Source organism: Juglans regia, chromosome 8, assembly GCF_001411555.2.
Source record: "Juglans regia cultivar Chandler chromosome 8, Walnut 2.0, whole genome shotgun sequence".
Taxonomy (NCBI): Eukaryota; Viridiplantae; Streptophyta; class Magnoliopsida; order Fagales; family Juglandaceae; genus Juglans; species Juglans regia.
This window is the reverse complement of record NC_049908.1, coordinates 26227377-26253051: the sequence shown is the minus strand read 5'-3', so window position 1 is coordinate 26253051 and position 25675 is coordinate 26227377. Positions and strand designations below refer to the sequence as shown.

The window sequence follows — 25675 nt, the reverse complement described above, 5'->3', positions numbered from 1 at the left end:
AACATTTTGGCCTTAAATAGCCCTGTACGCCGCCACCCACGGCCAACCACCACCACCACTAGCTTCACCGACATCCCTAAGCCATTCCCTAGTAATCTCGAGTCTTAGTTTGTCCATGTTCAAAAGTGAAATTTTGAGACCCACGGCCACAGTGCATTTTGCACTGTCTTGCAGCTGTGCCGCCACTTCTTGCAGCTCCGTGATTCTTCGAAAATTATAATAAAGCACTATAAGTATTTTCCCAAAGAACTTTCACGATTTAAATGTATTTTTGCACTAACTCATTTCACTGTAAACTGGTTGGTTATGCTAGACTGAGTCCGAGGAGTAAAGGAGTCAGATGGATTGGAGGATAGAGTTGTTTGTGTGTTTTGGACTGTGTTGTGAATTGTTGGATGTTGGATATTGAGACGTTTCATGTACATGGCATATTTGCACGTATGATCATGTTTGTAAATGAAAACTGGGTTTTCGTGTAATTGCATTCATGTTCATGTGTTTAGTGAAAACTGAATTTTCAAATGAGAAAGGATTTCGGGTGCGTGTGTATCACGACCCCAAGCCGAGTTGGGGCATTATCTCGGTGGAGCTCCTCTGGTCACTCGGGAGCGTGGGTTGTCGGTGGGCGACAACGAGATCGGACGGGATGGTAACGCTCTTGTGCCAACTCCGTGGCCCTTCTGCTAGCGGGGGCTAGAGGATGCTTGGCTATGAACGCGCTGGGTGCGAAATTGGGCATCGCTTGTTACGAAGTCACATGCACGGTCGTTACCCGTGGTGTGGCCAAGGGAGCCAAGGTGTACGGATGGTCCCTAGGGGAGATCCTAGTGCATACTGTAAAATTGGTTAATAGGCAATTTTCTAGGAAAATAGCGAGTTCTTGGATAAATGGATTATTGTGCTATTTTTTGGAAAAATTGCTTGTGTTGGATAAAAGGATTTTGTGTGGGTCATTTTCTGGAAAAATGACGGATGATTGTTTTGGGCTATTTTAAGAGAAAATGGCGGGAAATGATTTTATGGAAATATTTTGGACAAAATGGGATTTTGGCGTGCGTTAGAAAATATTCATTTTTAGGAAAAATGTTATTTTGAGAATAATGCATACTTCATCATATGCATAAATGTTGGTTGCATTAATGCATTTTTATTCTCGAGGATTGTTTGGATTATACTTACCTGCGGTACCGTTTTATGGTAACGCATGTTTTGATGCAAATGAAGCTGAGGGTGTGCCTGAGGATTCGGCTTCGCCCAAGAAGTGATTTGAGATCACTCGTTAATGTATTTGGACTTATATTATATTTTATTTTGGGATAACTGTATAACTCTTTTTTAATCATTTTACCTATGTAAATTTGTATTAAAAATTCTGGTACTTAGTTGACTTACTTAAATTATCTGTTGCTTTATTTTTGTACACTGTTGCATATACACACACTTGACAATATCATTAGAATGCGTGACCGTATTGTCATCATCTAGATGTCTCGATTCTCGTGTTCCCTTACTAAATATTGATGTGTTCACCTTTGTTTACACTCATGTTTGCCTTGTCAATCCCTAAAATGGGAATGTCCGGGCCATAAGCAAGACGTTTGATATGTAATCTTCTTGGCCACATATACATGCAGTTCTGGTCCAATTGTTGGTTCCAGACATAAATGTTTTGGCCTTGTTCATAAATTAAGTAGAAATTTAAAGTTGGATATTGAATTGTTCCTCTGTTTGCATGTGGTCCACAAAGGAGTAACGTTTTTTTCTTCATTCTTGTATAGATTAGAGAGAAGTGGACAAGTGGTCGGCTATAAAGAATATGCATTTGTGGACCCAACTAATGAAGTGTGCAGGACTTGTACGTGATAGGACAGTATTTAGCATTATTCCTAATTACAGAGGAGGTAACGCCATATTAGAGAAACAAACTAAAAATTAATTATTTAAATATCAGGTGAGAACAACCAGATTTATTACACGTTGATAAATAGGAAAATGCTTTCTTATTCCACGTTGATAAATTATCACGCAAGAAGGACAACCTCGTTTTGGCTGCAAGAGATAGAAGCAGCTAAATAGTGAGCATTTAAACACACTCTTGGAACAAATACAAAGAAACCAAAACATGCAGATTAAGGTATTCTTCAATGGTTGGTAGAAGCCAAGCTGTTTCCAATGTCAATGACAAATCGGTATCTTACATCACCCTTAGCAAGACGCTCCATTGCCTTGTTAAGGTAGTCTATTGGAATAAGCTCAATGTCTGCTGTGATGTTATGTTTTGCAGCAAAATCTATCATCTCTTGTGTTTCCTTCAATCCTCCAGTGGCACTCCCCGCAACCATTTTTCTTCCTGTCAAAACAGGTCTTATTAACTCGATAGCTATATACGAACAAGATGGAATTCCAACTTATAACAAAGGGAAAAGTTAGTAATTGACTTGAAAGGAAATTACCCATAAGTAGAGGAAAGACTGGTAGCTCAAGCGGTTTCTCTGGTGCACCCAACATAACAAGCTTTCCATGAGACTTTAATAGACCAATTAAGGGCTGAATAGAATGCACAGCAGATACTGTATCCAGTATTCCATCAAACGTGCCCTGGGCAGCCTGTACAAATTTTATAGTTTTAACAATCACTCTCTATTAATATTATTAGACTATATATCAAGAGGAGAAGTAGAGAAAAATGTTGTTAGCTAACACCCACCTGTAATTGTTCTTGGTCACGACTATTTAAGAACGAGTCAGCACCAAGATGCCCCAGAGCTTCATCTTTCTTGTTGGCGGAGGTACTAATTACAGCCACTTTTGCTCCGAAAGCCTTGGCAAATTTAACACCCACATGACCAAGTCCACCTAGGCCAACAATCCCAATGTGTTTACCCGGCTCCGCTAACCCATAATATTTTAAAGGACTGTAAAGTGTAATCCCAGCACAAAGAAGGGGAGCACTAGCATCGAGTGGTAAGTTTTCAGGGAATCGAATGATGTAGCGCTCATTAGCTACCATAGTGTCTGAGTAGCCTCCGTATGTAATTGTGCCATCATGGTATATGTGATCATATGTCAGTATCGTTTGGGGACAGTAAATTTCAAGGTCATTGTTGCAGTTCTCGCAAGAGTGGCATGCACCAACCACGCATCCCACTCCCACTTTGTCTCCCACTTTAACTTTCTTCACCTCGTTCCCTACTTCTGTCACTTCCCCAACAATTTCGTGCCTGCAATTGAAATATGAAAGTCCAATGTTATTGCAGACTGAAGTAGTTACGTCTTTGTGTACCAAAAGATCAATTGACGTTTTAGTTGATCTTTTTTAGGCTACACAATCGCTTAAAATGAAATGGAAACTTACCCAGGAACAAGTGGGTATTTGGAACTACCCCACTCGTTTTTGATCTTGTGAAGGTCGGAGTGGCATATCCCACAATAAAGAACTTTGAACCTTACATCCTTGTCTCCGGTTGCCCTATAGATATACCATTTAAAGCACAAATTGAAAACTCAGAAGCTTGAGAAAGCAATGCATAACGACAACCAATGAGAGACAATCACAATCCTTGTTAGTTGATCAAAATTTGAAACTATTAAACATTAATGTATTTACTTTAAATGCTAAGAGAAGAAAACAGAAAGGAAGGGAAAACAGATCAAGTAAGAATGGAATTAAGGTGGGGAGCGAGAGATCGAGAGGGGACCTTCTGGAGAATTTAAAAGGCGAGAGAAGGCCAGAAGAATCTCTAGCTGCCCATCCAAAGGCCTTCACCGGGTGCTGTTCTTCGGGTGCTTTCTCCATTTTTGTCTTTTTTAGACACGTACGTACGTACTATAAAAACAGCTAACAAATAGTAACAATAGAGTGAGAGTTTAAGCAGATAACAATGAGAGAGAGATGTATGATAGGTATGGGATGTGAATTGTGGAGGCCAGAAACAAGCGTTCGATGTATATATAGCGGGAGTGGTGCAGTTTTGAATTGGGGTTGGGATGACGTATTCGGTGAGCAAATGGGGGAAATACGTGAGGTAATGGCTTTTGTAATCTTGTTGACTGACGTACTCGATTAGCTAATCTTTTTGTCTTCGATACAGAGATCGGTGCATGGTTTAATTTGGCTGACGTACTCGATTAGCTAATTCCTGAATGTCTCATCAGTGTTCTTAGACTATTCGCATTGGATTAGTCAGATGTTTTTCTATTTTTAAATTTAGTTAATATCATCTACATTTTACTCACATTGAATTAATCAAATTAATTTCATCTAAAATATGAAATATGAGAAACAATAATTTTATTATTCTTTTCAAATATGAAATATAATGTAGCAAATTTAAATGTATTTTTTTTTAGTATATTTTGGCCCTTCCTGGTGCTGTTCTTCACATGTAGGGTTGTTGGGCTGTTATTTTGTTATACGCTTATGATTATGTGATTTTTTCACATGTTATTTTGTTATATTTTGAGATTATTATATTATAGATATGAAATTTTTATTGATTGTACATATGAAATTTTTATTTATATATGAGATTTTATCATCTATATACATATGAAATTATTATATTATTGATTGTTGGAGGTTATTGAAAATTATGAAAATAAAATAATAAAGTAATTAAAAAATATAAAGTAATTAAAAAGATATAAATAATAAAAAATAATAATATTTTATTATTATAGAAAATGTGATGACTAATTAAATATAGATTTTTATTATTATTATTATTATAAAAAATAATACTTCCATTAATAAAAGGAGATTACAGACATTTGTCAAGCCAAATGACTTGAGAAATAAAGTCTGGAATACAATCCCACCACATAGCAATATCCTCCACATTTTTCACATAACAAGTTGAAGTATGAGTTGTCCTATTTCCCTCTCTAGGAACATAAACAAAAGAACAATCAACAAAACATGAAGAAAGAGACATAATTTCCCTGTATAACAGCCCCAATATTAGAGAGCCATCCATAGCATTTTGCTCCAAAGCCTCCACCACCAACAAGCAATCAGATTCCACTTGAATTCTTGAGATGCCCATACTTGCACACAGTTGAAGACCCCGAAAAATAGCTTTTAACTCCACAACTTCTGGTTCCTCAATTTTCTGGTTCCTCAATTTTCTGGTTCCTCAACTTCTCTCTCAACCTTGGACGTAGCCATCAACACCTTACCTTGATCATCTCGCAAAATAATCCCAATACCTGATTTGCACAATTCTCCAAACATGGCTCCATCAACATTAAGTTTGAGCAGACTCGGTAAAGGAGGTTTCCAGCAAAAGTGCCATTTTGCTTGCACCTAGGGGTGATAAACGGCCTGGTCGGACAGAACGGACCGTTTCGGTCCGAACCGGACTGGACCGACACTTAGACCGGTCCGGTCCACATTTTAGAAGACCAAAAGCATTCGGTCCGGTCCACGGTCCAGGGTCTTTTCGAACCGGACCGAATGAAAAATAAAAAAATATATATATTTTATATATAATAATTGTACAATTAACAATATAAATTTTAAATATATTATTAATACTTGTTAATATTCTATAAATTAACAATATTTTATATATATCTTCATCTAACCTATCACTATTGACAATATAAAATTTTAAATATGCTATTAACACTTGTTAATATTCTATGAATTAATTAATATATAATATCAACTAGTTAATTATATAGTAATTATATAAATTAATAATATAATTTTCATCTAATTTATTATCATTGACCATATAAGATATTTTTTTATTGAGTTTGTTACATAATCCACATTAATAAGTCACTTAATTTAATTTAGTATTTTAAATAATTTTTTTATAAATTATTTAAAAAAAAAAAAAGGCCGGACCGACTGGACCGGACCTGATCGGACCGATAGCTATTGGTCCGGTCCGGTCCCATAGGGTGTTTGGTCAGGTCCGGTCCGGAAAAATGAAGGACAGAAAATATTCGATCCATCGCCGGACCGGACCGGACCGTTTGCAGCCCTACTTGCACCCTAGACTTCAATCGAACTTGCACATAATTCCTTATTAAACTCAAAGCATTATCAGCAACCATTTTTGGACTCAAAAGCACCTGATCATGCACCATTTGATTACGCCTATACCAAAAACTCCAAGCTATAGTAAGGAAAAGACATAAATTTTCCTTATGGACCCCCTGACACAAAAGCAAAGCTATCTGACAAATTTTCAGATTGTGATCCAAAGGCAAAGCAGGCAATAGCTCTTTCCACAAACACAATAAACTATCACAAGTAAGCAATGCATGATTGAGATCTTCACCCATGAAACCACAAAAATTGCAAACAGGATCTATGAGTACATGTCTCCTCACTAAGTTTTGTTTTGAGGGAAGGCCATCTTTACAAGCGCCCCAAGCAAATATTTTTATCTTGCTTGGTACTTGCATCCTCCATAGTTGCTTCCATAACACATGCATAGAACTTGCTGTTGAAGCCTCAGAAAGCTGAGATCACAAACTTCCTTTAATAAACTTGTAACAACTTTTAACACTAAAGTCCCCATTCCTCTCATGAATCCAAACTTGTTTGTCAACATTAACACTTGGACAAACAACAAGCTCGAGAATATTTGACACCACATTTGGATTGAAGAGAGATCTTAGTTTGAGAACATTCCAATTTCCTGCATCAACATCCATAAGAGAAGCCACCACCTCATTTTGTACTTCGGCTAAGCCATGAGAACCTTCAAAACATAAAGCCCCATGACCTGGAATCCACTAGTTAGTCCAATTTTTTACAGTTCTCCCGTCACCAATACGCCATTTGCACCCTCCAAGGACCCACTTCTTAGCTTCCCAAATGTCCCTCCAAGTGTAAATAGGGGAGTTTCCTAAACCTGCTTGTTCAAAAGCTGAATTAGGAAAATATCCAGCCTTTAACAATCTAAAGAATAAGGAAGACTCATCCTACAGCTGACGCCAAGCCTACTTAGCCAATAGAACTAAATTAAAAGTCCTCAAATCTTTAAAACCCAAGCCCCCACCAGCTTTTGTTTCACACATTTTTGCCGAACTCAACCAATGAATCTTCCTTTCTGCCCCCTTTTGACCCCACCAGAATTTTGCCACCTCCAAATCAGAATACAAAGTTGAAGGTAATAAAAAACAAATCATTGCATACATAGGTATTGACTACACTACAGCTTTCAAAAGCACTTCCTTCCCCCCTTGTGAGAGCCATTGTTCCTTCCAACCTTGGAGTTTTTGCCACACTCATTGCTTAAGTCAATTTTAGGGACATCTTCAACATTAACTCTGATTTGATGATAACCAGAGCGTAAGTCTAACTTAGAAAACCATTTAGCCCCATTTAACTCATCCAGTAACTCTTCCAAATCAGGAATGAGGTATTTGTCTTTCACTGTCACCTTATTTAATGCCCTATAGTTCACACACATCCTCCAAGACTTGTCAGCCTTTCTTACTAATAGCACAGGGGAAGAATATGAGCTTTGGGTGGGCTGAATCACTCTAGTACTCAGGAGTTCTCTCACAATTTTTTCTATTTTATTTTTTTGGAAGTAGGGATATCTATATGGTCTAACATAAACTGGGGTGTTTGGGAGTAGGTTAATTGCATGGTCTTGGTCTCGGTTTGGGGGCAAGCCTTTAGGTTCTTCAAACGCATCACTATATTGGGATATAAGGTCTAGTAAGGGTTGTGGAAGGTCATTAGGCCATATGGTTCTCCTCTTTTCAACTAACTGCAATAGTAATCCCCTTTTTTCTAGTTTATTATTCTTGTTGGGATTTCCCTCTTCAATCTACATGCTGGGGTTCAGGCCCCTTGATTTCACTGTCTTGCCTTGATACTGAAATTCCATAGACAAATTCACAAAGTCATCTAAAATTGGCCCCAACCCCTTTAACCACTGCACTCCTAGTACTATATCACAACCATCAAGCACCAATAAATGTACTTCTGTTGAAAATACACTCCCTTGCACCCTGAACCTCAAGTCCTCACATTTCCCTTCACTGATTATATGTTCCCCATTAGCAACCTTGACCCTAATCCTTTCAGACTTGTCAACAGGTAAGTTGGCTCTCTTCACTACCGAGGGGTCCAACAAATTATGTGTATTGCCTGAATCAATCAGGATAGTGATCTCCTGACTTCCCACTCTACCCCGTACTCTCATAGCTCTAGGTCCTTGGGAACCAACCAAAGCAGGTAAGGAGATCTAGGTTGGTTACTTTTCAACTTATTATCCACCTTATCTTCCAGTTGAGGCTCCTTCTCATCTTCCAACTCTACTTCTACCTCTTCCTCTACATCCTCAATTAAAAATAACTTGGGATTAGAGCACTTATGGCCTAGATTCCATTTGGAGTCGCAGTAGTAACAAAGCTCATTATCCCTCCTTTCCTTCATTTGGATTGAACTTATTTCCTGGAACCACACCGATGCTTGGCTCTCTATACGGAAAGAGACCAACCTCAACTTGTGTTGTGGTAATATATTATAGTATGAAAAAATTGATTAACCTTATACAGCCAGCAGGTTGGGTATTCCCCTTTAAAACATTGAAAATCAATCCTTACTAACCTTGAAAATTCATCTCCTACGGGCTCATGATGCTCATCTCTTCTCTGGTAATGCTACAATGGTCGAGCATTTCCCTCCAGAACTTCCTCCTGATTTCTCCTCTGCACCTCAGTTGTGAGAGTTGCTAGCTACTGCACCACTGCTTCAAACTGCCTTTTCAATGCCAGGATCTCGGTCCCAGTAGTCTTAAATTGTGAATCTGTTGCTTTCTTAAGGGCTGACATTCCCTCCTATAATTGATTCATCCTTGTCCCCTCAGCCATTGCAATTTCACACGTCTGGATCAAATTCTTTGATACTAGATTTGTCACACGCCCAATTAGAACCTAGTACATAGTCATACTCTCAGTTAGAGGGTGAGGTCCTCCAGATTGGAGAAGAAGACAAGAGAGAGAATTAATAAAAGATTCTTTATAATTTCAGAGATACCTTACAGAAATGTTCCCCATTCCTATTTAGGGAACCTGCCATTGGCATATGCCTGCCACCAACAAAATTGTAGCAAACCAGACTAACAAACAAAAGGACACAATCGTAATTCAGACCACTAACAAACTTAAGGACATAAATGTAAATGCTATTAATAATAAACCTGGCCCACCAGCCTTACATGATAGCTAAATTAAGAGTTTTTTACAGAAATAACTATGGTTTCTTTATGACATTAAACTCACAACAGGCCCAACTCGGTTCTTCAGTCCATGGCCCTCATACAACCCCAATCTCCCTTTTTACTCGAGCCCTAATTCCTTGGTCGTTGACAGAAATTAGTATGAAAAGAGTACTAGAAAAAAGAGACCCGTCACAATTGTTCATATGATGACACAAAAACTTACCCGGGGACAAGTGGGTAGATGGATGTGCCCCATTCGTTTTGATCATGTGAAGGTCCGAGCGGCATATCCCACAGTAAAGAACATTGAACCTTGCGTCCTTTTCTCCGGTCTCCCCGCGGACAAACTATTTTGGCGCAAGCTGAAAGCATAGATTAAAGCATTGGCATTGGATTAGCTATTTTATTCTTCAAATTTTGAAGAATATGTAACTTTTTCACTTTTAGCTAACCATTCAAAACATTAAGTCTACATTGGATTGGCTATAACACTTTCTATAATAATAAAATATTATTATTTTTTATTTTTATATTTTTATAATTAATTTTTATTTTTTAATTAATTATATTTTCATAACCTCCTATAATCTCTAACAATTATATTCATTTTCATTTTCATAATCCAATAAATAAAATTTAATCACACGATATCAATATTATCAAAATAATTACATCGATTTTGAATGCAACCAAGCCAATTCTTACAAACATCATCACCAACTAATGCAAAATAAGAGTAATGAATGGAGTGGTAACCAACATATGAAACAATGAACATCACACCCATATTTGTGATCCAAAATAACAAAAAACCATAAAATAGCATAGGCTACAACCCAAAACTCCCCACCAACAAAAGGCTACACATCTTCAAAAGATGAAGATTGAGATGGAGATGAAAATCGCTTCCTTGATTTCTCAAAAACCTCTTTTTGAAGATTCAAGAAATACTCTCGTTGCATTCCATTCATGCCAGCAAGATCCATCTTCATTATCTCTATATCAATCTTCCTATTCTCTGTATCATTTCTCCTTTTTTTCTCCACTAATAATTGAGCCCTATCAGCATCCAATTTACTAGTTGCTTGTCTTCTTTCAGACATGAAACCAGCTCTATCATTTGTCATGCAAGTTAAGGCCTCAACAAATTCTGCATCGTAAGATTCTGCAGCTTTTCTTTTTCTCTCCCTTTCTTTTTCAGCCTTCTTGCCTGGAGGCCTCTCAAAAATGACCTCTACATTGTCATTTATCGTGTCATCTCCTAGTGGAGTTGACTCCGCCATAGCAGGGCGTTTCCCATGTGGTTTCCTCCTCGTTGACAATATGGACACGTGTTGTTGCCATTTTGGTTGGTGTCTCAATAGACACCAACAATGTTCCATGTTGTATGTGGCCTTCTCAGTCTCTCTATACATGATTTTAGCTCTTTCAATCTAAATATGCAAATGTAACAAGAATGTGAGAATAGAATTTCAGCCACAAAATTTAGAATGAAATTTAGTTAGAAACTCATACCTTATCCTACTCTGTCGCACCACTTGGATGCAAAGATTCTACTTGAGCCACAGCAGCACAAAATTTATTTGTGCATTTTTGGATCACCGACCATCGATTGGTCAATGACCCCCCTGAACGATTTGTCATGCTAGGTTTTTTATGCTCATTGTAATAATTGGTAATTCTCTCCCACATTTGAGAGTATTTTTGATCCGTCCCCCGTATAGCATCCATGCTAATATTGAGCCAAGCCGACACGAGGAGATTGTCCTCCTCTACAGTGAAAGACACACCTCGTTGTGTTTTCTTACTAGGTGGCCTTTTTTCACCTTCCAATTGTGTTGCTTGAAGTCCAATATTCTCATGGCTACTCATTAGGGTACTGGATATACCTTGTTCACCACTTTGCAATAGAGTGGTAAAGAAGGGATCTTCATCAAATGTGGTATCCATCCTTGATTCAAGTATAATATCCAAAAATTAGGACTATACTCAAAAATAATGCTACTGAAATAGCAGCCACAATTTCAAGTGAAATTAAGATCATCCTCAGTAGAAGCATTGAGCAGTAGCCACATACAAATATGCAACATCAATGCACAGTGCTGGTATTTAGGTGCAAACTTCTATCATTTACGTGCAAAGATTTTACAGTCTTGGAATATTCTTGTGTCACCATAAAAAAATATCTCTAGATAAGTGCTGGTATTTCCATGTCTATGGGTATTATATGTAGGGCTTGACTTTCATGTCTATACACGTCTATAAAGTGTATAGATAGCTAAACATCTTGGAGAATCGCACCATTGAGCTTCAAAATAACTACATGAAAAAGAAAAAAATCCACAAAAGTTTCATTCATATGGAGGTTGGCGCATTCAGAAGATAGAAGGGGAACAAGACACCTCCATATTCCATTACTCCACAAACCATAAATACTAAAAAAATGATGCAATTTCTAAGTAATCAAACCTTTAAACTTCTAAAATTTAACAGTTTGGAGATGATTGAGTGGCTTCACAAGAACAAAGCCATTAAATCTTGGTCCATACACAAGTCCACACACAGCTGCTTTAAAGCATTTTTCTAGCGAAATTTTTTTATTATTTGCCTGCTAACATGAACTGATCCTGAAGGTCTATTAAACATGATTAATGCACAGTGTACAGTCAGCTTGGTCAAATTCTCCTTACTACATCAGGTTAACTATACGATACCCATTACCTTTTCATTTCTAATTCAGATGTCATTTTATTGTCTCTAAAACAGGTTTAATGCAAAATTGATGTTGGAAAAACTGCGAAACAAAAGGCTGGTGTTTGTTGGCGACTCAATTGGGAGAAACCAATGGGAGTCTCTCCTCTGCATGCTCTCATCTGCAGTTCTTAACAAGGATTCAATATATGAAGTAAATGGCAGCCCGATTACAAAGCACAAGGGATTCCTAGTGTTCAAGTTTAAGGACTTCAACTGCACCATGGAGTATTACAGGTCTCCATTTCTTGTACTGCAGAGCAGGCCCCCTGCCAAAGCTCCCCAACATTATAAAATTTAAGCTAAAAAAAGAAGGTTTCAATCTTAGTTATAATTCAATGGCAAAATGGACCCAAAATCCTATCATCTTAATTTTAATTGGAATGAGATTTTCCTATGTATGAGTTCACTCAATAGATCTCTGATGTGACTTTTGCACTTTATTAATTGTGAATGTGGGATTGAATACATTGTATGAAGGAGAAAGCTAATTGTTAGGTAGTGTGGCAGAGTCAGTGGATGTTACTAGTGAGACAAGACATGTATTTAATCATGTTGTAGTTTGGAGCACCATTGGAACTCATTGAACTTATAATTCCTTTTTTTTTTCCCTTTTAGCTAGAGAAAATATTAAAAAGTCCACATATTTTGTTCATGGGCTGTTACTTTCTGGACGGTGAAGAGGTGAAGATGGATATGGAAGTAGAACATGCATATCAGAGGTCCATAGAAACTGTGTTGCACTGGATACACACTGAATTAAATTCAAGCAAGACCCAGGTTTTCTTTCGCACATATGCTCCTGTAGATTTCAGGTTTGTTTCGTTACTTAAAACAGTTTAATCTCTCTAAAATTCTACATGTATTCTGTGTCTTTTTCATTTTTCTTGTGACGTGATTTGTTATGCATCCTATTTGGGAGGTAAATTGCTCTATTATGCATTATACAGAGGAGGGGATTGGAGGACTGGGGGAAACTGTCACTTGGAGCCGTCGAAGTTGCATTTGAAAGTCAAAAACCAAGCATGAAAACAGAGGAAGTGCAGCACGGCCAAATCGCACCATCATGAAAGACAAGCGAGACCAACAAAATCAAACCCAAACATCAACAAAATCAAACCCAAACAATAAAATCAAGAGTAGAATCACAGCTAGGGCTTCGAATCAAACCAAAAACAACATCAACAAAATCAACAAAATCAAACCCAAACAATAAAAATCAATAGTAAAATCAAGGTTAGGGTTTAGAATCTTACCATGTGCTTGTCGTGGTGGAGAAACGCTGTCGCGGTGCCGTGCTGGAGAGTGCCATCGCGGGAGAGAATGGTTGCGGGAGAGAAGAGAAATGGGGAAGAAGAGAAATAGGGAAGAAGAGAAAAAAAAAATAACTAGAAGAAAAGAAAGAAGGAAGAGAAGCGGGAGAGGGAAGAAGAGAGGAAAAAAAAAATAGAAGAATTTCAACGGAGGAAGAGACGTGAGAGAGAAATCCAGGAAGAAGAAAAGGGAGAAACGCGCGAGAGGGAAGAAGAGAAGAAGAAAGAGAAAGGGAACGCGGGAGAGGGCCGAAATTAATAAAATATACATTTGGATGTGGAACAGTACTTTTCATCTTTGAAGAAAAGTATGAATTTACTGTAGATAATATTTAGGATGAAAAGTCTTTAGCTAATTCAATGTGGGTCAATTATTGATAAAGTTATTTAAATTTAGAGATGAAAAGTTATTTGAAGAAGCCAATGTGAATGCTCTTAGAATTAAGCATATGCACGCAAAGCGAGATCTGAACGAAGGAGAGTGAAATTTTAATGCATGCATGGGCCATTTTTGTTGGAACGTAGCTGATCGAAATTCGAATGTAATGATACTAAATATTGATGTATTCACCTTTGTTTACGCTCATGTTTTCCTTTTCAATCCCTAAAATGAGAATGTCCGGGCCATAAGCAAAACGTTTGATATGTAATCTTCTTGGCCACATGTACATGCAGTTCTGGTCCAATTGTTGGTTCCAGACATAAATGTTTTGGCCTTGTTCATAAATTAAGTAGAAATTTAAAGTTGGATATTGAATTGTTCCTCTGTTTGCATGTGGTCCACAAATCAGTAATGTTTTTTTCTTCATTAATGAATATATTAGAGAGAAGTGGACAAGTGGTCGGCTGTAATATATAGGTTCTAAAGAATATGCATGTGCGGACCCAACAATATTTTAAATGAAGTTTGTACGTGATAGGACAGTATTTAGCATTATTATTCCTAATTACAGAGGAGGTAACGCCATATTAGAGAAACAAACTAAAAAATAATTATTTAAATCTCAGGTAAGAACAACCAGATTTATTACACTGTAATAGAAATTTAAGAAGACAGAAATAGGAAAATGCTTTCTTATTCCACGTTGATAAATTATCACGCAAGAAGGACAACCTCGTTTTGGCAGCTAGAGATAGAAGCAGCTAAATAGTGAGCATTTAAACACACTCTTGGAACAAATACAAAGAAACCAAAACATGCAGATTAAGGTATTCTTCAATGGTTGGTAGAAGCCAAGCTGTTTCCAATGTCAATGACAAATCGGTATCTTACATCACCCTTAGCAAGACGCTCCATTGCCTTGTTAAGGTAGTCTATTGGAATAAGCTCAATGTCTGCTGTGATGTTATGTTTTGCAGCAAAATCTATCATCTCTTGTGTTTCCTTCAATCCTCCAGTGGCACTCCCCGCAACCATTTTTCTTCCTGTCAAAACAGGTCTTATTAACTCGATAGCTATATACGAACAAGATGGAATTCCAACTTATAACAAAGGGAAAAGTTAGTAATTGACTTGAAAGGAAATTACCCATAAGTAGAGGAAAGACTGGTAGCTCAAGCGGTTTCTCTGGTGCACCCAACATAACAAGCTTTCCATGAGACTTTAATAGACCAATTAAGGGCTGAATAGAATGCACAGCAGATACTGTATCCAGTATTCCATCAAACGTGCCCTGGGCAGCCTGTACAAATTTTATAGTTTTAACAATCACTCTCTATTAATATTATTAGACTATATATCAAGAGGAGAAGTAGAGAAAAATGTTGTTAGCTAACACTCACCTGTAATTGTTCTTGGTCACGACTATTTAAGAACGAGTCAGCACCAAGATGCCCCAGAGCTTCATCTTTCTTGTTGGCGGAGGTACTAATTACAGTCACTTTTGCTCCGAAAGCCTTGGCAAATTTAACACCCACATGACCAAGTCCACCTAGGCCAACAATCCCAATGTGTTTACCAGGCTCTGCTAACCCATAATATTTCAAAGGACTGTAAAGTGTAATCCCAGCACAAAGAAGGGGAGCACTAGCATCGAGTGGTAAGTTTTCAGGGAATCGAATGATGTAGCGCTCATTAGCTACCATAGTGTCTGAGTAGCCTCCGTATGTAATTGTGCCATCATGGTATATGTGATCATATGTCAGTATCGTTTGGGGACAGTAAATTTCAAGGTCATTGTTGCAGTTCTCGCAAGAGTGGCATGCACCAACCACGCATCCCACTCCCACTTTGTCTCCCACTTTAACTTTCTTCACCTCGTTCCCTACTTCTGTCACTTCCCCAACAATTTCGTGCCTGCAATTGAAATATGAAAGTCCAATGTTATTGCAGACTGAAGTAGTTACGTCTTTGTGTACCAAAAGATCAATTGACGTACGTGTTTGTTGATCTTTTTTAGGCTACACAATCGCTTAAAATGAAATGGAAACTTACCCAGGAACAAGTGGGTATTTGGAACTACCCCACTCGTTTTTGATCTTGTGAAGGTCGGAGTGGCATATCCCACAATAAAGAACTTTGAACCTTACATCCTTGTCTCCGGTTGCCCTATAGATATACCATTTAAAGCACAAATTGAAAACTCAGAAGCTTGAGAAAACAATGCATAACGACAACCAATGAGAGACAATCACAATCCTTGTTAGTTGATCAAAATTTGAAACTATTAAACATTAATGTATTTACTTTAAATGCTAAGAGAAGAAAACAGAAAGGAAGGGAAAACCGATCAAGTAAGAATGGAATTAAGGTGGGGAGCGAGAGATCGAGAGGGGACCTTCTGGAGAATTTAAAAGGCGAGAGAAGGCCAGAAGAATCTCTAGCTGCCCATCCAAAGGCCTTCACCGGGTGCTGTTCTTCGGGTGCTTTCTCCATTTTTGTCTTTTTTAGACACGTACGTACGTACTATAAAAACAGCTAACAAATAGTAACAATAGAGTGAGAGTTTAAGCAGATAACAATGAGAGAGAGATGTATGATAGGTATGGGATGTGAATTGTGGAGGCCAGAAACAAGCGTTCGATGTATATATAGCGGGAGTGGTGCAGTATTGAATTGGGGTTGGGATGACGTATTCGGTGAGCAAATGGGGGAAATACGTGAGGTAATGGCTTTGTAATCTTGTTGACTGACGTACTCGATTAGCTAATCTTTTTGTCTTCGATACAGAGATCGGTGCATGGTTTAATTTGGCTGACGTACTCGATTAGCTAATTCCTGAATGTCTCATCAGTGTTCTTAGACTATTCGCATTGGATTAGTCAGATGTTTTTCTATTTTTAAATTTAGTTAATATCATCTACATTTTACTTACATTGAATTAATCAAATTAATTTCATCTAAAATATGAAATATGAGAAACAATAATTTTATTATTCTTTTCAAATATGAAATATAATGTAGCAAATTTAAATGTATTTTTTTTAGTATATTTTGGCCCTTCCTGGTGCTGTTCTTCACATGTAGGGTTGTTGGGCTGTTATTTTGTTATACGCTTATGATTATGTGATTTTTTCACATGTTATTTTGTTATATTTTGAGATTATTATATTATAGATATGAAATTTTTATTGATTGTACATATGAAATTCTTATTTATATATGAGATTTTATCATCTATATACATATGAAATTATTATATTATTGAAGATTATTGAAAATTATGAAAATAAAATAATAAAGTAATTAAAAAATATAAAGTAATTAAAAAGATATAAATATTAAAAAATAATAATATTTTATTATTATAGAGAATGTGATAACTAATTAAATATAGATTTTTATTATTATTATTATTATAAAAAATAATACTTCCATTAATAAAAGGAGATTACAGACATTTGTCAAGCCGAATGACTTGAAAAATAAAGTCTGGAATACAATCCCACCACATAGCAATATCCTCCACATTTTTCACATAACAAGTTGAAGTATGAGTTGTCCTATTTCCCTCTCTAGGAACATAAACAAAAGAACAATCAACAAAACATGAAGAAAGAGACATAATTTCCCTGTATAACAGCCCCAATATTAGAGAGCCATCCATAGCATTTTGCTCCAAAGCCTCCACCACCAACAAGCAATCAGATTCCACTTGAATTGTTGAGATGCCCATACTTGCACACAGTTGAAGACCCCGAAAAATAGCTTTTAACTCCACAACTTCTGGTTCCTCAATTTTCTGGTTCCTCAATTTTCTGGTTCCTCAACTTCTCTCTCAACCTTGGACGTAGCCATCAACACCTTACCTTGATCATCTCGCAAAATAATCCCAATACCTGATTTGCACAATTCTCCAAACATGGCTCCATCAACATTAAGTTTGAGCAGACTCGGTAAAGGAGGTTTCCAGCAAAAGTGCCATTTTGCTTGCACCTAGGGGTGATAAACGGCCTGGTCGGACCGAACGGACCGTTTCGGTCCGAACCGGACTGGACCGACACTTAGACCGGTCCGGTCCACATTTTAGAAGACCAAAAGCATTCGGTCCGGTCCACGGTCTAGGGTCTTTTCGAACCGGACCGAATGAAAAATAAAAAAATATATATATTTTATATATAATAATTGTACAATTAACAATATAAATTTTAAATATATTATTAATACTTGTTAATATTCTATAAATTAACAATATTTTATATATATCTTCATCTAACCTATCACTATTGACAATATAAAATTTTAAATATGCTATTAACACTTGTTAATATTCTATGAATTAATTAATATATAATATCAACTAGTTAATTATATAGTAATTATATAAATTAATAATATAATTTTCATCTAATTTATTATCATTGACCATATAAGATATTTTTTTATTGAGTTTGTTACATAATCCACATTAATAAGTCACTTAATTTAATTTAGTATTTTAAATAATTTTTTTATAAATTATTTAAAAAAAAAAAAAGGCTGGACCGACTAATTGCAAACAGGATCTATGAGTACATGTCTCCTCACTAAGTTTTGTTTTGAGGGAAGGCCATCTTTACAAGCGCCCCAAGCAAATATTTTTATCTTGCTTGGTACTTGCATCCTCCATAGTTGCTTCCATAACACATGCATAGAACTTGCTGTTGAAGCCTCAGAAAGCTGAGATCACAAACTTCCTTTAATAAACTTGTAACAACTTTTAACACTAAAGTCCCCATTCCTCTCATGAATCCAAACTTGTTTGTCAACATTAACACTTGGACAAACAACAAGCTTGAGAATATCTGACACCACATTTGGATTGAAGAGAGATCTTAGTTTGAGAACATTCCAATTTCCTGCATCAACATCCATAAGAGAAGCCACCACCTCATTTTGTACTTCGGCTAAGCCATGAGAACCTTCAAAACATAAAGCCCCATGACCTGGAATCCACTAGTTAGTCCAATTTTTTACAGTTCTCCCGTCACCAATACGCCATTTGCACCCTCCAAGGACCCACTTCTTAGCTTCCCAAATGTCCCTCCAAGTGTAAATAGGGGAGTTTCCTAAACCTGCTTGTTCAAAAGCTGAATTAGGAAAATATCCAGCCTTTAACAATCTAAAGAATAAGGAAGACTCATCCTACAGCTGACGCCAAGCCTACTTAGCCAATAGAACTAAATTAAAAGTCCTTAAATCTTTAAAACCCAAGCCCCCACCAGCTTTTGTTTCACACATTTTTGCCGAACTCAACCAATGAATCTTCCTTTCTGCCCCCTTTTGACCCCACCAGAATTTTGCCATTAAGCCCTCCAAATCAGAATACAAAGTTGAAGGTAATAAAAAACAAATCATTGCATACATAGGTATTGACTACACTACAGCTTTCAAAAGCACTTCCTTCCCCCCTTGTGAGAGCCATTGTTCCTTCCAACCTTGGAGTTTTTGCCACACTCATTGCTTAAGTCAATTTTAGGGACATCTTCAACATTAACTCTGATTTGATGATAACCAGAGCGTAAGTCTAACTTAGAAAACCATTTAGCCCCATTTAACTCATCCAGTAACTCTTCCAAATCAGGAATGAGGTATTTGTCTTTCACTGTCACCTTATTTAATGCCCTATAGTTCACACACATCCTCCAAGACTTGTCAGCCTTTCTTACTAATAGCACAGGGGAAGAATATGAGCTTTGGGTGGGCTGAATCACTCTAGTACTCAGGAGTTCTCTCACAATTTTTTCTATTTCATTTTTTTGGAAGTAGGGATATCTATATGGTCTAACAGAAACTGGGGTGTTTGGGAGTAGGTTAATTGCATGGTCTTGGTCTCGGTTTGGGGGCAAGCCTTTAGGTTCTTCAAACGCATCACTATATTGGGATATAAGGTCTAGTAAGGGTTGTGGAAGGTCATTAGGCCATATGGTTCTCCTCTTTTCAACTAACTGCAATAGTAATCCCCTTTTTTCTAGTTTATTATTCTTGTTGGGATTTCCCTCTTCAATCTACATGCTGGGGTTCAGGCCCCTTGATTTCACTGTCTTGCCTTGATACTGAAATTCCATAGACAAATTCACAAAGTCCCCTAAAATTGGCCCCAACCCCTTCAACCACTGCACTCCTAGTACTATATCACAACCATCAAGCACCAATAAATGTACTTCTGTTGAAAATACACTCCCTTGCACCCTGAACCTCAAGTCCTCACATTTCCCTTCACTGATTATATGTTCCCCATTAGCAACCTTGACCCTAATCCTTTCAGACTTGTCAACAGGTAAGTTGGCTCTCTTCACTACCGAGGGGTCCAACAAATTATGTGTATTGCCTGAATCAATCAGGATAGTGATCTCCTGACTTCCCACTCTACCCCGTACTCTCATAGCTCTAGGTCCTTGGGAACCAACCAAAGCAGGTAAGGAGATCTAGGTTGGTTACTTTTCAACTTATTATCCACCTTATCTTCAAGTTGAGGCTCCTTCTCATCTTCCAACTCTACTTCTACCTCTTCCTCTACATCCTCAATTAAAAATAACTTGGGATTAGAGCACTTATGGCCTAGATTCCATTTGGAGTCGCAGTAGTAACAAAGCTCATTATCCCTCCTTTCCTTCATTTGGATTGAACTTATTTCCTGGAACCACACCGATGCTTGGCTCTCTATACGGAAAGAGACCAACCTCAACTTGTGTTGTGGTAATATATTATAGTATGAAAAAATTGATTAACCTTATACAGCCAGCAGGTTGGGTATTCCCCTTTAAAACATTGAAAATCAATCCTTACTAACCTTGAAAATTCATCTCCTACGGGCTCATGATGCTCATCTCTTCTCTGGTAATGCTGCAATGGTCGAGCATTTCCCTCCAGAACTTCCTCCTGATTTCTCCTCTGCACCTCAGTTGTGAGAGTTGCTAGCTACTGCACCACTGCTTCAAACTGCCTTTTCAATGCCAGGATCTCGGTCCCAGTAGTCTTAAATTGTGAATCTGTTGCTTTCTTAAGGGCTGACATTCCCTCCTATAATTGATTCATCCTTGTCCCCTCAGCCATTGCAATTTCACACGTCTGGATCAAATTCTTTGATACTAGATTTGTCACACGCCCAATTAGAACCTAGTACATAGTCATACTCTCAGTTAGAGGGTGAGGTCCTCCAGATTGGAGAAGAAGACAAGAGAGAGAATTAATAAAAGATTCTTTATAATTTCAGAGATACCTTACAGAAATGTTCCCCATTCCTATTTAGGGAACCTGCCATTAGCATATGCCTGCCACCAACAAAATTGTAGCAAACCAGACTAACAAACAAAAGGACACAATCGTAATTCAGACCACTAACAAACTTAAGGACATAAATGTAAATGCTATTAATAATAAACCTGGCCCACCAGCCTTACATGATAGCTAAATTAAGAGTTTTTTACAGAAATAACTATGGTTTCTTTATGACATTAAACTCACAACAGGCCCAACTCGGTTCTTCGGTCCATGGCCCTCATACAACCCCAATCTCCCTTTTTACTCGAGCCCTAATTCCTTGGTCGTTGACAGAAATTAGTATGAAAAGAGTACTAGAAAAAAGAGACCCGTCACAATTGTTCATATGATGACACAAAAACTTACCCGGGGACAAGTGGGTAGATGGATGTGCCCCATTCGTTTTGATCATGTGAAGGTCCGAGCGGCATATCCCACAGTAAAGAACATTGAACCTTGCGTCCTTTTCTCCGGTCTCCCCGCGGACAAACTATTTTGGCGCAAGCTGAAAGCATAGATTAAAGCATTGGCATTGGATTAGCTATTTTATTCTTCAAATTTTGAAGAATATGTAACTTTTTCACTTTTAGCTAACCATTCAAAACATTAAGTGTACATTGGATTGGCTATAACACTTTCTATAATAATAAAATATTATTATTTTTTATTTTTATATTTTTATAATTAATTTTTATTTTTTAATTAATTATATTTTCATAACCTCCTATAATCTCTAACAATTATATTCATTTTCATTTTCATAATCCAATAAATAAAATTTAATCACACGATATCAATATTATCAAAATAATTACATCGATTTTCAATGCAACCAAGCCAATTCTTACAAACATCATCACCAACTAATGCAAAATAAGAGTAATGAATGGAGTGGTAACCAACATATGAAACAATGAACATCACACCCATATTTGTGATCCAAAATAACAAAAAACCATAAAATAGCATAGGCTACAACCCAAAACTCCCCACCAACAAAAGGCTACACATCTTCAAAAGATGAAGATTGAGATGGAGATGAAAATCGCTTCCTTGATTTCTCAAAAACCTCTTTTTGAAGATTCAAGAAATACTCTCGTTGCATTCCATTCATGCCAGCAAGATCCATCTTCATTATCTCTACAACAATCTTCCTATTCTCTGTATCATTTCTCCTTTTTTTCTCCACTAATAATTGAGCCCTATCAGCATCCAATTTACTAGTTGCTTGTCTTCTTTCAGACATGAAACCAGCTCTATCATTTGTCATGCAAGTTAAGGCCTCAACAAATTCTGCATCGTAAGATTCTGCAGCTTTCCTTTTTCTCTCCCTTTCTTTCTCAGCCTTCTTGCCTGGAGGCCTCTCAAAAATGACCTCTACATTGTCATTTATCGTGTCATCTCCTAGTGGAGTTGACTCCGCCATAGCAGGGCGTTTCCCATGTGGTTTCCTCCTCGTTGACAATATGGACACGTGTTGTTGCCATTTTGGTTGGTGTCTCAATAGACACCAACAATGTTCCATGTTGTATGTGGCCTTCTCAGTCTCTCTATACATGATTTTAGCTCTTTCAATCTAAATATGCAAATGTAACAAGAATGTGAGAATAGAATTTCAGCCACAAAATTTAGAATGAAATTTAGTTAGAAACTCATACCTTATCCTACTCTGTCGCACCACTTGGATGCAAAGATTCTACTTGAGCCACAGCAGCACAAAATTTATTTGTGCATTTTTGGATCACCGACCATCGATTGGTCAATGACCCCCCTGAACGATTTGTCATGCTAGGTTTTTTATGCTCATTGTAATAATTGGTAATTCTCTCCCACATTTGAGAGTATTTTTGATCCGTCCCCCGTATAGCATCCATGCTAATATTGAGCCAAGCCGACACGAGGAGATTGTCCTCCTCTACAGTGAAAGACACACCTCGTTGTGTTTTCTTACTAGGTGGCCTTTTTTCACCTTCCAATTGTGTTGCTTGAAGTCCAATATTCTCATAGCTACTCATTAGGGTACTGGATATACCTTGTTCACCACTTTGCAATAGAGTGGTAAAGAAGGGATCTTCATCAAATGTGGTATCCATCCTTGATTCAAGTATAATATCCAAAAATTAGGACTACACTCAAAAATAATGCTACTGAAATAGCAGCCACAATTTCAAGTGAAATTAAGATCATCCTCAGTAGAAGCATTGAGCAGTAGCCACATACAAATATGCAACATCAATGCACAGTGCTGGTATTTAGGTGCAAACTTCTATCATTTACGTGCAAAGATTTTACAGTCTTGGAATATTCTTGTGTCACCATAAAAAAATATCTCTAGATAAGTGCTGGTATTTCCATGTCTATGGGTATTATATGTAGGGCTTGACTTTCATGTCTATACACGTCTATAAAGTGTATAGATAGCTAAACATCTTGGAGAATCGCACCATTGAGCTTCAAAATAACTACATGAAAAAGAAAAAAATCCACAAAAGTTTCATTCATATGGAGGTTGGCGCATTCAGAAGATAGAAGGGGAACAAGACACCTCCATATTCCATTACTCCACAAACCATAAATACTAAAAAAATGATGCAATTTCTAAGTAATCAAACCTTTAAACTTCTAAAATTTAACAGTTTGGAGATGATTGAGTGGCTTCACAAGAACAAAGCCATTAAATCTTGGTCCATACACAAGTCCACACACAGCTGCTTTAAAGCATTTTTCTAGGGAAATTTTTTTATTATTTGCCTGCTAACATGAACTGATCCTGAAGGTCTATTAAACATGATTAATGCACAGTGTACAGTCAGCTTGGTCAAATTCTCCTTACTACATCAGGTTAACTATACGATACCCATTACCTTTTCATTTCTAATTCAGATGTCATTTTATTGTCTCTAAAACAGGTTTAATGCAAAATTGATGTTGGAAAAACTGCGAAACAAAAGGCTGGTGTTTGTTGGCGACTCAATTGGGAGAAACCAATGGGAGTCTCTCCTCTGCATGCTCTCATCTGCAGTTCTTAACAAGGATTCAATATATGAAGTAAATGGCAGCCCGATTACAAAGCACAAGGGATTCCTAGTGTTCAAGTTTAAGGACTTCAACTGCACCATGGAGTATTACAGGTCTCCATTTCTTGTACTGCAGAGCAGGCCCCCTGCCAAAGCTCCCCAACATTATAAAATTTAAGCTAAAAAAAGAAGGTTTCAATCTTAGTTATAATTCAATGGCAAAATGGACCCAAAATCCTATCATCTTAATTTTAATTGGAATGAGATTTTCCTATGTATGAGTTCACTCAATAGATCTCTGATGTGACTTTTGCACTTTATTAATTGTGAATGTGGGATTGAATACATTGTATGAAGGAGAAAGCTAATTGTTAGGTAGTGTGGCAGAGTCAGTGGATGTTACTAGTGAGACAAGACATGTATTTAATCATGTTGTAGTTTGGAGCACCATTGGAACTCACTGAACTTATAATTCCTTTTTTTTTCCCTTTTAGCTAGAGAAAAGATTAAAAAGTCCACATATTTTGTTCATGGGCTGTTACTTTCAAGACGGTGAAGAGGTGAAGATGGATATGGAAGTAGAACATGCATATCAGAGGTCCATAGAAACTGTGTTGCACTGGATACACACTGAATTAAATTCAAGCAAGACCCAGGTTTTCTTTCCCACATATGCTCCTGTAGATTTCAGGTTTGTTTCGTTACTTAAAACAGTTTAATCTCTCTAAAATTCTACATGTATTCTGTGTCTTTTTCATTTTTCTTGTGACGTGATTTGTTATGCATCCTATTTGGGAGGTAAATTGCTCTATTATGCATTATACAGAGGAGGGGATTGGAGGACTGGGGGAAACTGTCACTTGGAGCCGTCGAAGTTGCATTTGAAAGTCAAAAACCAGGCATGAAAACAGAGGAAGTGCAGCACGGCCAAATCGCACCATCATGAAAGACAAGCGAGACCAACAAAATCAAACCCAAACATCAACAAAATCAAACCCAAACAATAAAATCAAGAGTAGAATCACAGCTAGGGCTTCGAATCAAACCCAAACAACATCAACAAAATCAACAAAATCAAACCCAAACAATAAAAATCAATAGTAAAATCAAGGTTAGGGTTTAGAATCTTACCATGTGCTTGTCGTGGTGGAGAAACGCTGTCGCGGTGCCGTGCTGGAGAGTGCCATCGCGGGAGAGAATGGTTGCGGGAGAGAAGAGAAATGGGGAAGAAGAGAAATAGGGAAGAAGAGAAAAAAAAATAACTAGAAGAAAAGAAAGAAGGAAGAGAAGCGGGAGAGGGAAGAAGAGAAGAAAAAAAAAATAGAAGAATTTCAACGGAGGAAGAGACGTGAGAGAGAAATCCAGGAAGAAGAAAAGGGAGAAACGCGCGAGAGGGAAGAAGAGAAGAAGAAAGAGAAAGGGAACGCGGGAGAGGGCCGAAATTAATAAAATATACATTTGGATGTGGAACAGTACTTTTCATCTTTGAAGAAAAGTATGAATTTACTGTAGATAATATTTAGGATGAAAAGTCTTTAGCTAATTTAATGTGGGTCAATTATTGGTAAAGTTATTTAAATTTAGAGATAAAAAGTTATTTGAAGAAGCCAATGTGAATGCTCTTAGAATTAAGCATATGCACGCAAAGCGAGATCTGAACGAAGGAGAGTGAAATTTTAATGCATGCATGGGCCATTTTTGTTGGAACGTAGCTGA

The 25675-nt window shown here is 37.3% G+C and overlaps 3 protein-coding genes and 2 pseudogenes across 3 annotated transcripts; 2 read left to right on the top strand and 3 right to left on the bottom strand.

The window, feature by feature from the left end:
* Positions 1 to 1917: 1917 nt before the first annotated feature.
* LOC118349266 (probable mannitol dehydrogenase) lies at positions 1918 to 3922 on the bottom strand. Its single transcript, XM_035693240.1, has 5 exons — positions 3699 to 3922; positions 3356 to 3469; positions 2708 to 3221; positions 2454 to 2607; positions 1918 to 2350 (listed from the first exon to the last, which is right to left on the bottom strand). Exons 1-5 carry the CDS (start codon positions 3794 to 3796, stop codon positions 2142 to 2144), a joined length of 1089 nt encoding a protein of 362 aa, XP_035549133.1. The 5' UTR covers positions 3797 to 3922; the 3' UTR covers positions 1918 to 2141.
* A 7926-nt stretch (positions 3923 to 11848) lies between these two features.
* Positions 11849 to 12977, top strand: LOC118349219 (annotated as a pseudogene).
* A 1293-nt stretch (positions 12978 to 14270) lies between these two features.
* Positions 14271 to 16256, bottom strand: LOC108999669 (probable mannitol dehydrogenase). Its single transcript, XM_035693239.1, has 5 exons — positions 16039 to 16256; positions 15696 to 15809; positions 15044 to 15557; positions 14790 to 14943; positions 14271 to 14686 (listed from the first exon to the last, which is right to left on the bottom strand). Exons 1-5 carry the CDS (start codon positions 16134 to 16136, stop codon positions 14478 to 14480), a joined length of 1089 nt encoding a protein of 362 aa, XP_035549132.1. The 5' UTR covers positions 16137 to 16256; the 3' UTR covers positions 14271 to 14477.
* A 5689-nt stretch (positions 16257 to 21945) lies between these two features.
* On the bottom strand, positions 21946 to 23035 carry LOC118349218. Its single transcript, XM_035692837.1, has 2 exons — positions 22643 to 23035; positions 21946 to 22518 (listed from the first exon to the last, which is right to left on the bottom strand). The coding sequence occupies exons 1-2, from the start codon at positions 23033 to 23035 to the stop codon at positions 21946 to 21948; spliced, it is 966 nt and encodes a 321-aa protein (XP_035548730.1).
* A 701-nt stretch (positions 23036 to 23736) lies between these two features.
* Positions 23737 to 24864, top strand: LOC108986823 (annotated as a pseudogene).
* The last annotated feature ends 811 nt before the right edge of the window (positions 24865 to 25675 follow it).

What these genes read in the sequence shown, in the direction of transcription:
- LOC118349266 (XM_035693240.1), bottom strand. Translation starts at nt 3,796, where the DNA reads ATGGAGAAAGCACCCGAAGAACAGCACCCGGTGAAGGCCTTTGGATGG. An exon ending in AAATACCCACTTGTTCCTGG is followed by an intron (nt 3,222 to 3,355) that starts GTAAGTTTCCAT and finishes TTTCAATTGCAG; the next exon opens with GCACGAAATTGTTGGGGAAG. An exon ending in GTGACCAAGAACAATTACAG is followed by an intron (nt 2,608 to 2,707) that starts GTGGGTGTTAGC and finishes AAATTTGTACAG; the next exon opens with GCTGCCCAGGGCACGTTTGA.
- LOC108999669 (XM_035693239.1), bottom strand. Translation starts at nt 16,136, where the DNA reads ATGGAGAAAGCACCCGAAGAACAGCACCCGGTGAAGGCCTTTGGATGG. An exon ending in CCTTTTAAATTCTCCAGAAG is followed by an intron (nt 15,810 to 16,038) that starts GTCCCCTCTCGA and finishes GTATATCTATAG; the next exon opens with GGCAACCGGAGACAAGGATG. An exon ending in GTGACCAAGAACAATTACAG is followed by an intron (nt 14,944 to 15,043) that starts GTGAGTGTTAGC and finishes AAATTTGTACAG; the next exon opens with GCTGCCCAGGGCACGTTTGA.
- LOC118349218 (XM_035692837.1), bottom strand. Translation starts at nt 23,035, where the DNA reads ATGGATACCACATTTGATGAAGATCCCTTCTTTACCACTCTATTGCAA. An exon ending in TTTGTGCTGCTGTGGCTCAA is followed by an intron (nt 22,519 to 22,642) that starts GTAGAATCTTTG and finishes TTGCATATTTAG; the next exon opens with ATTGAAAGAGCTAAAATCAT.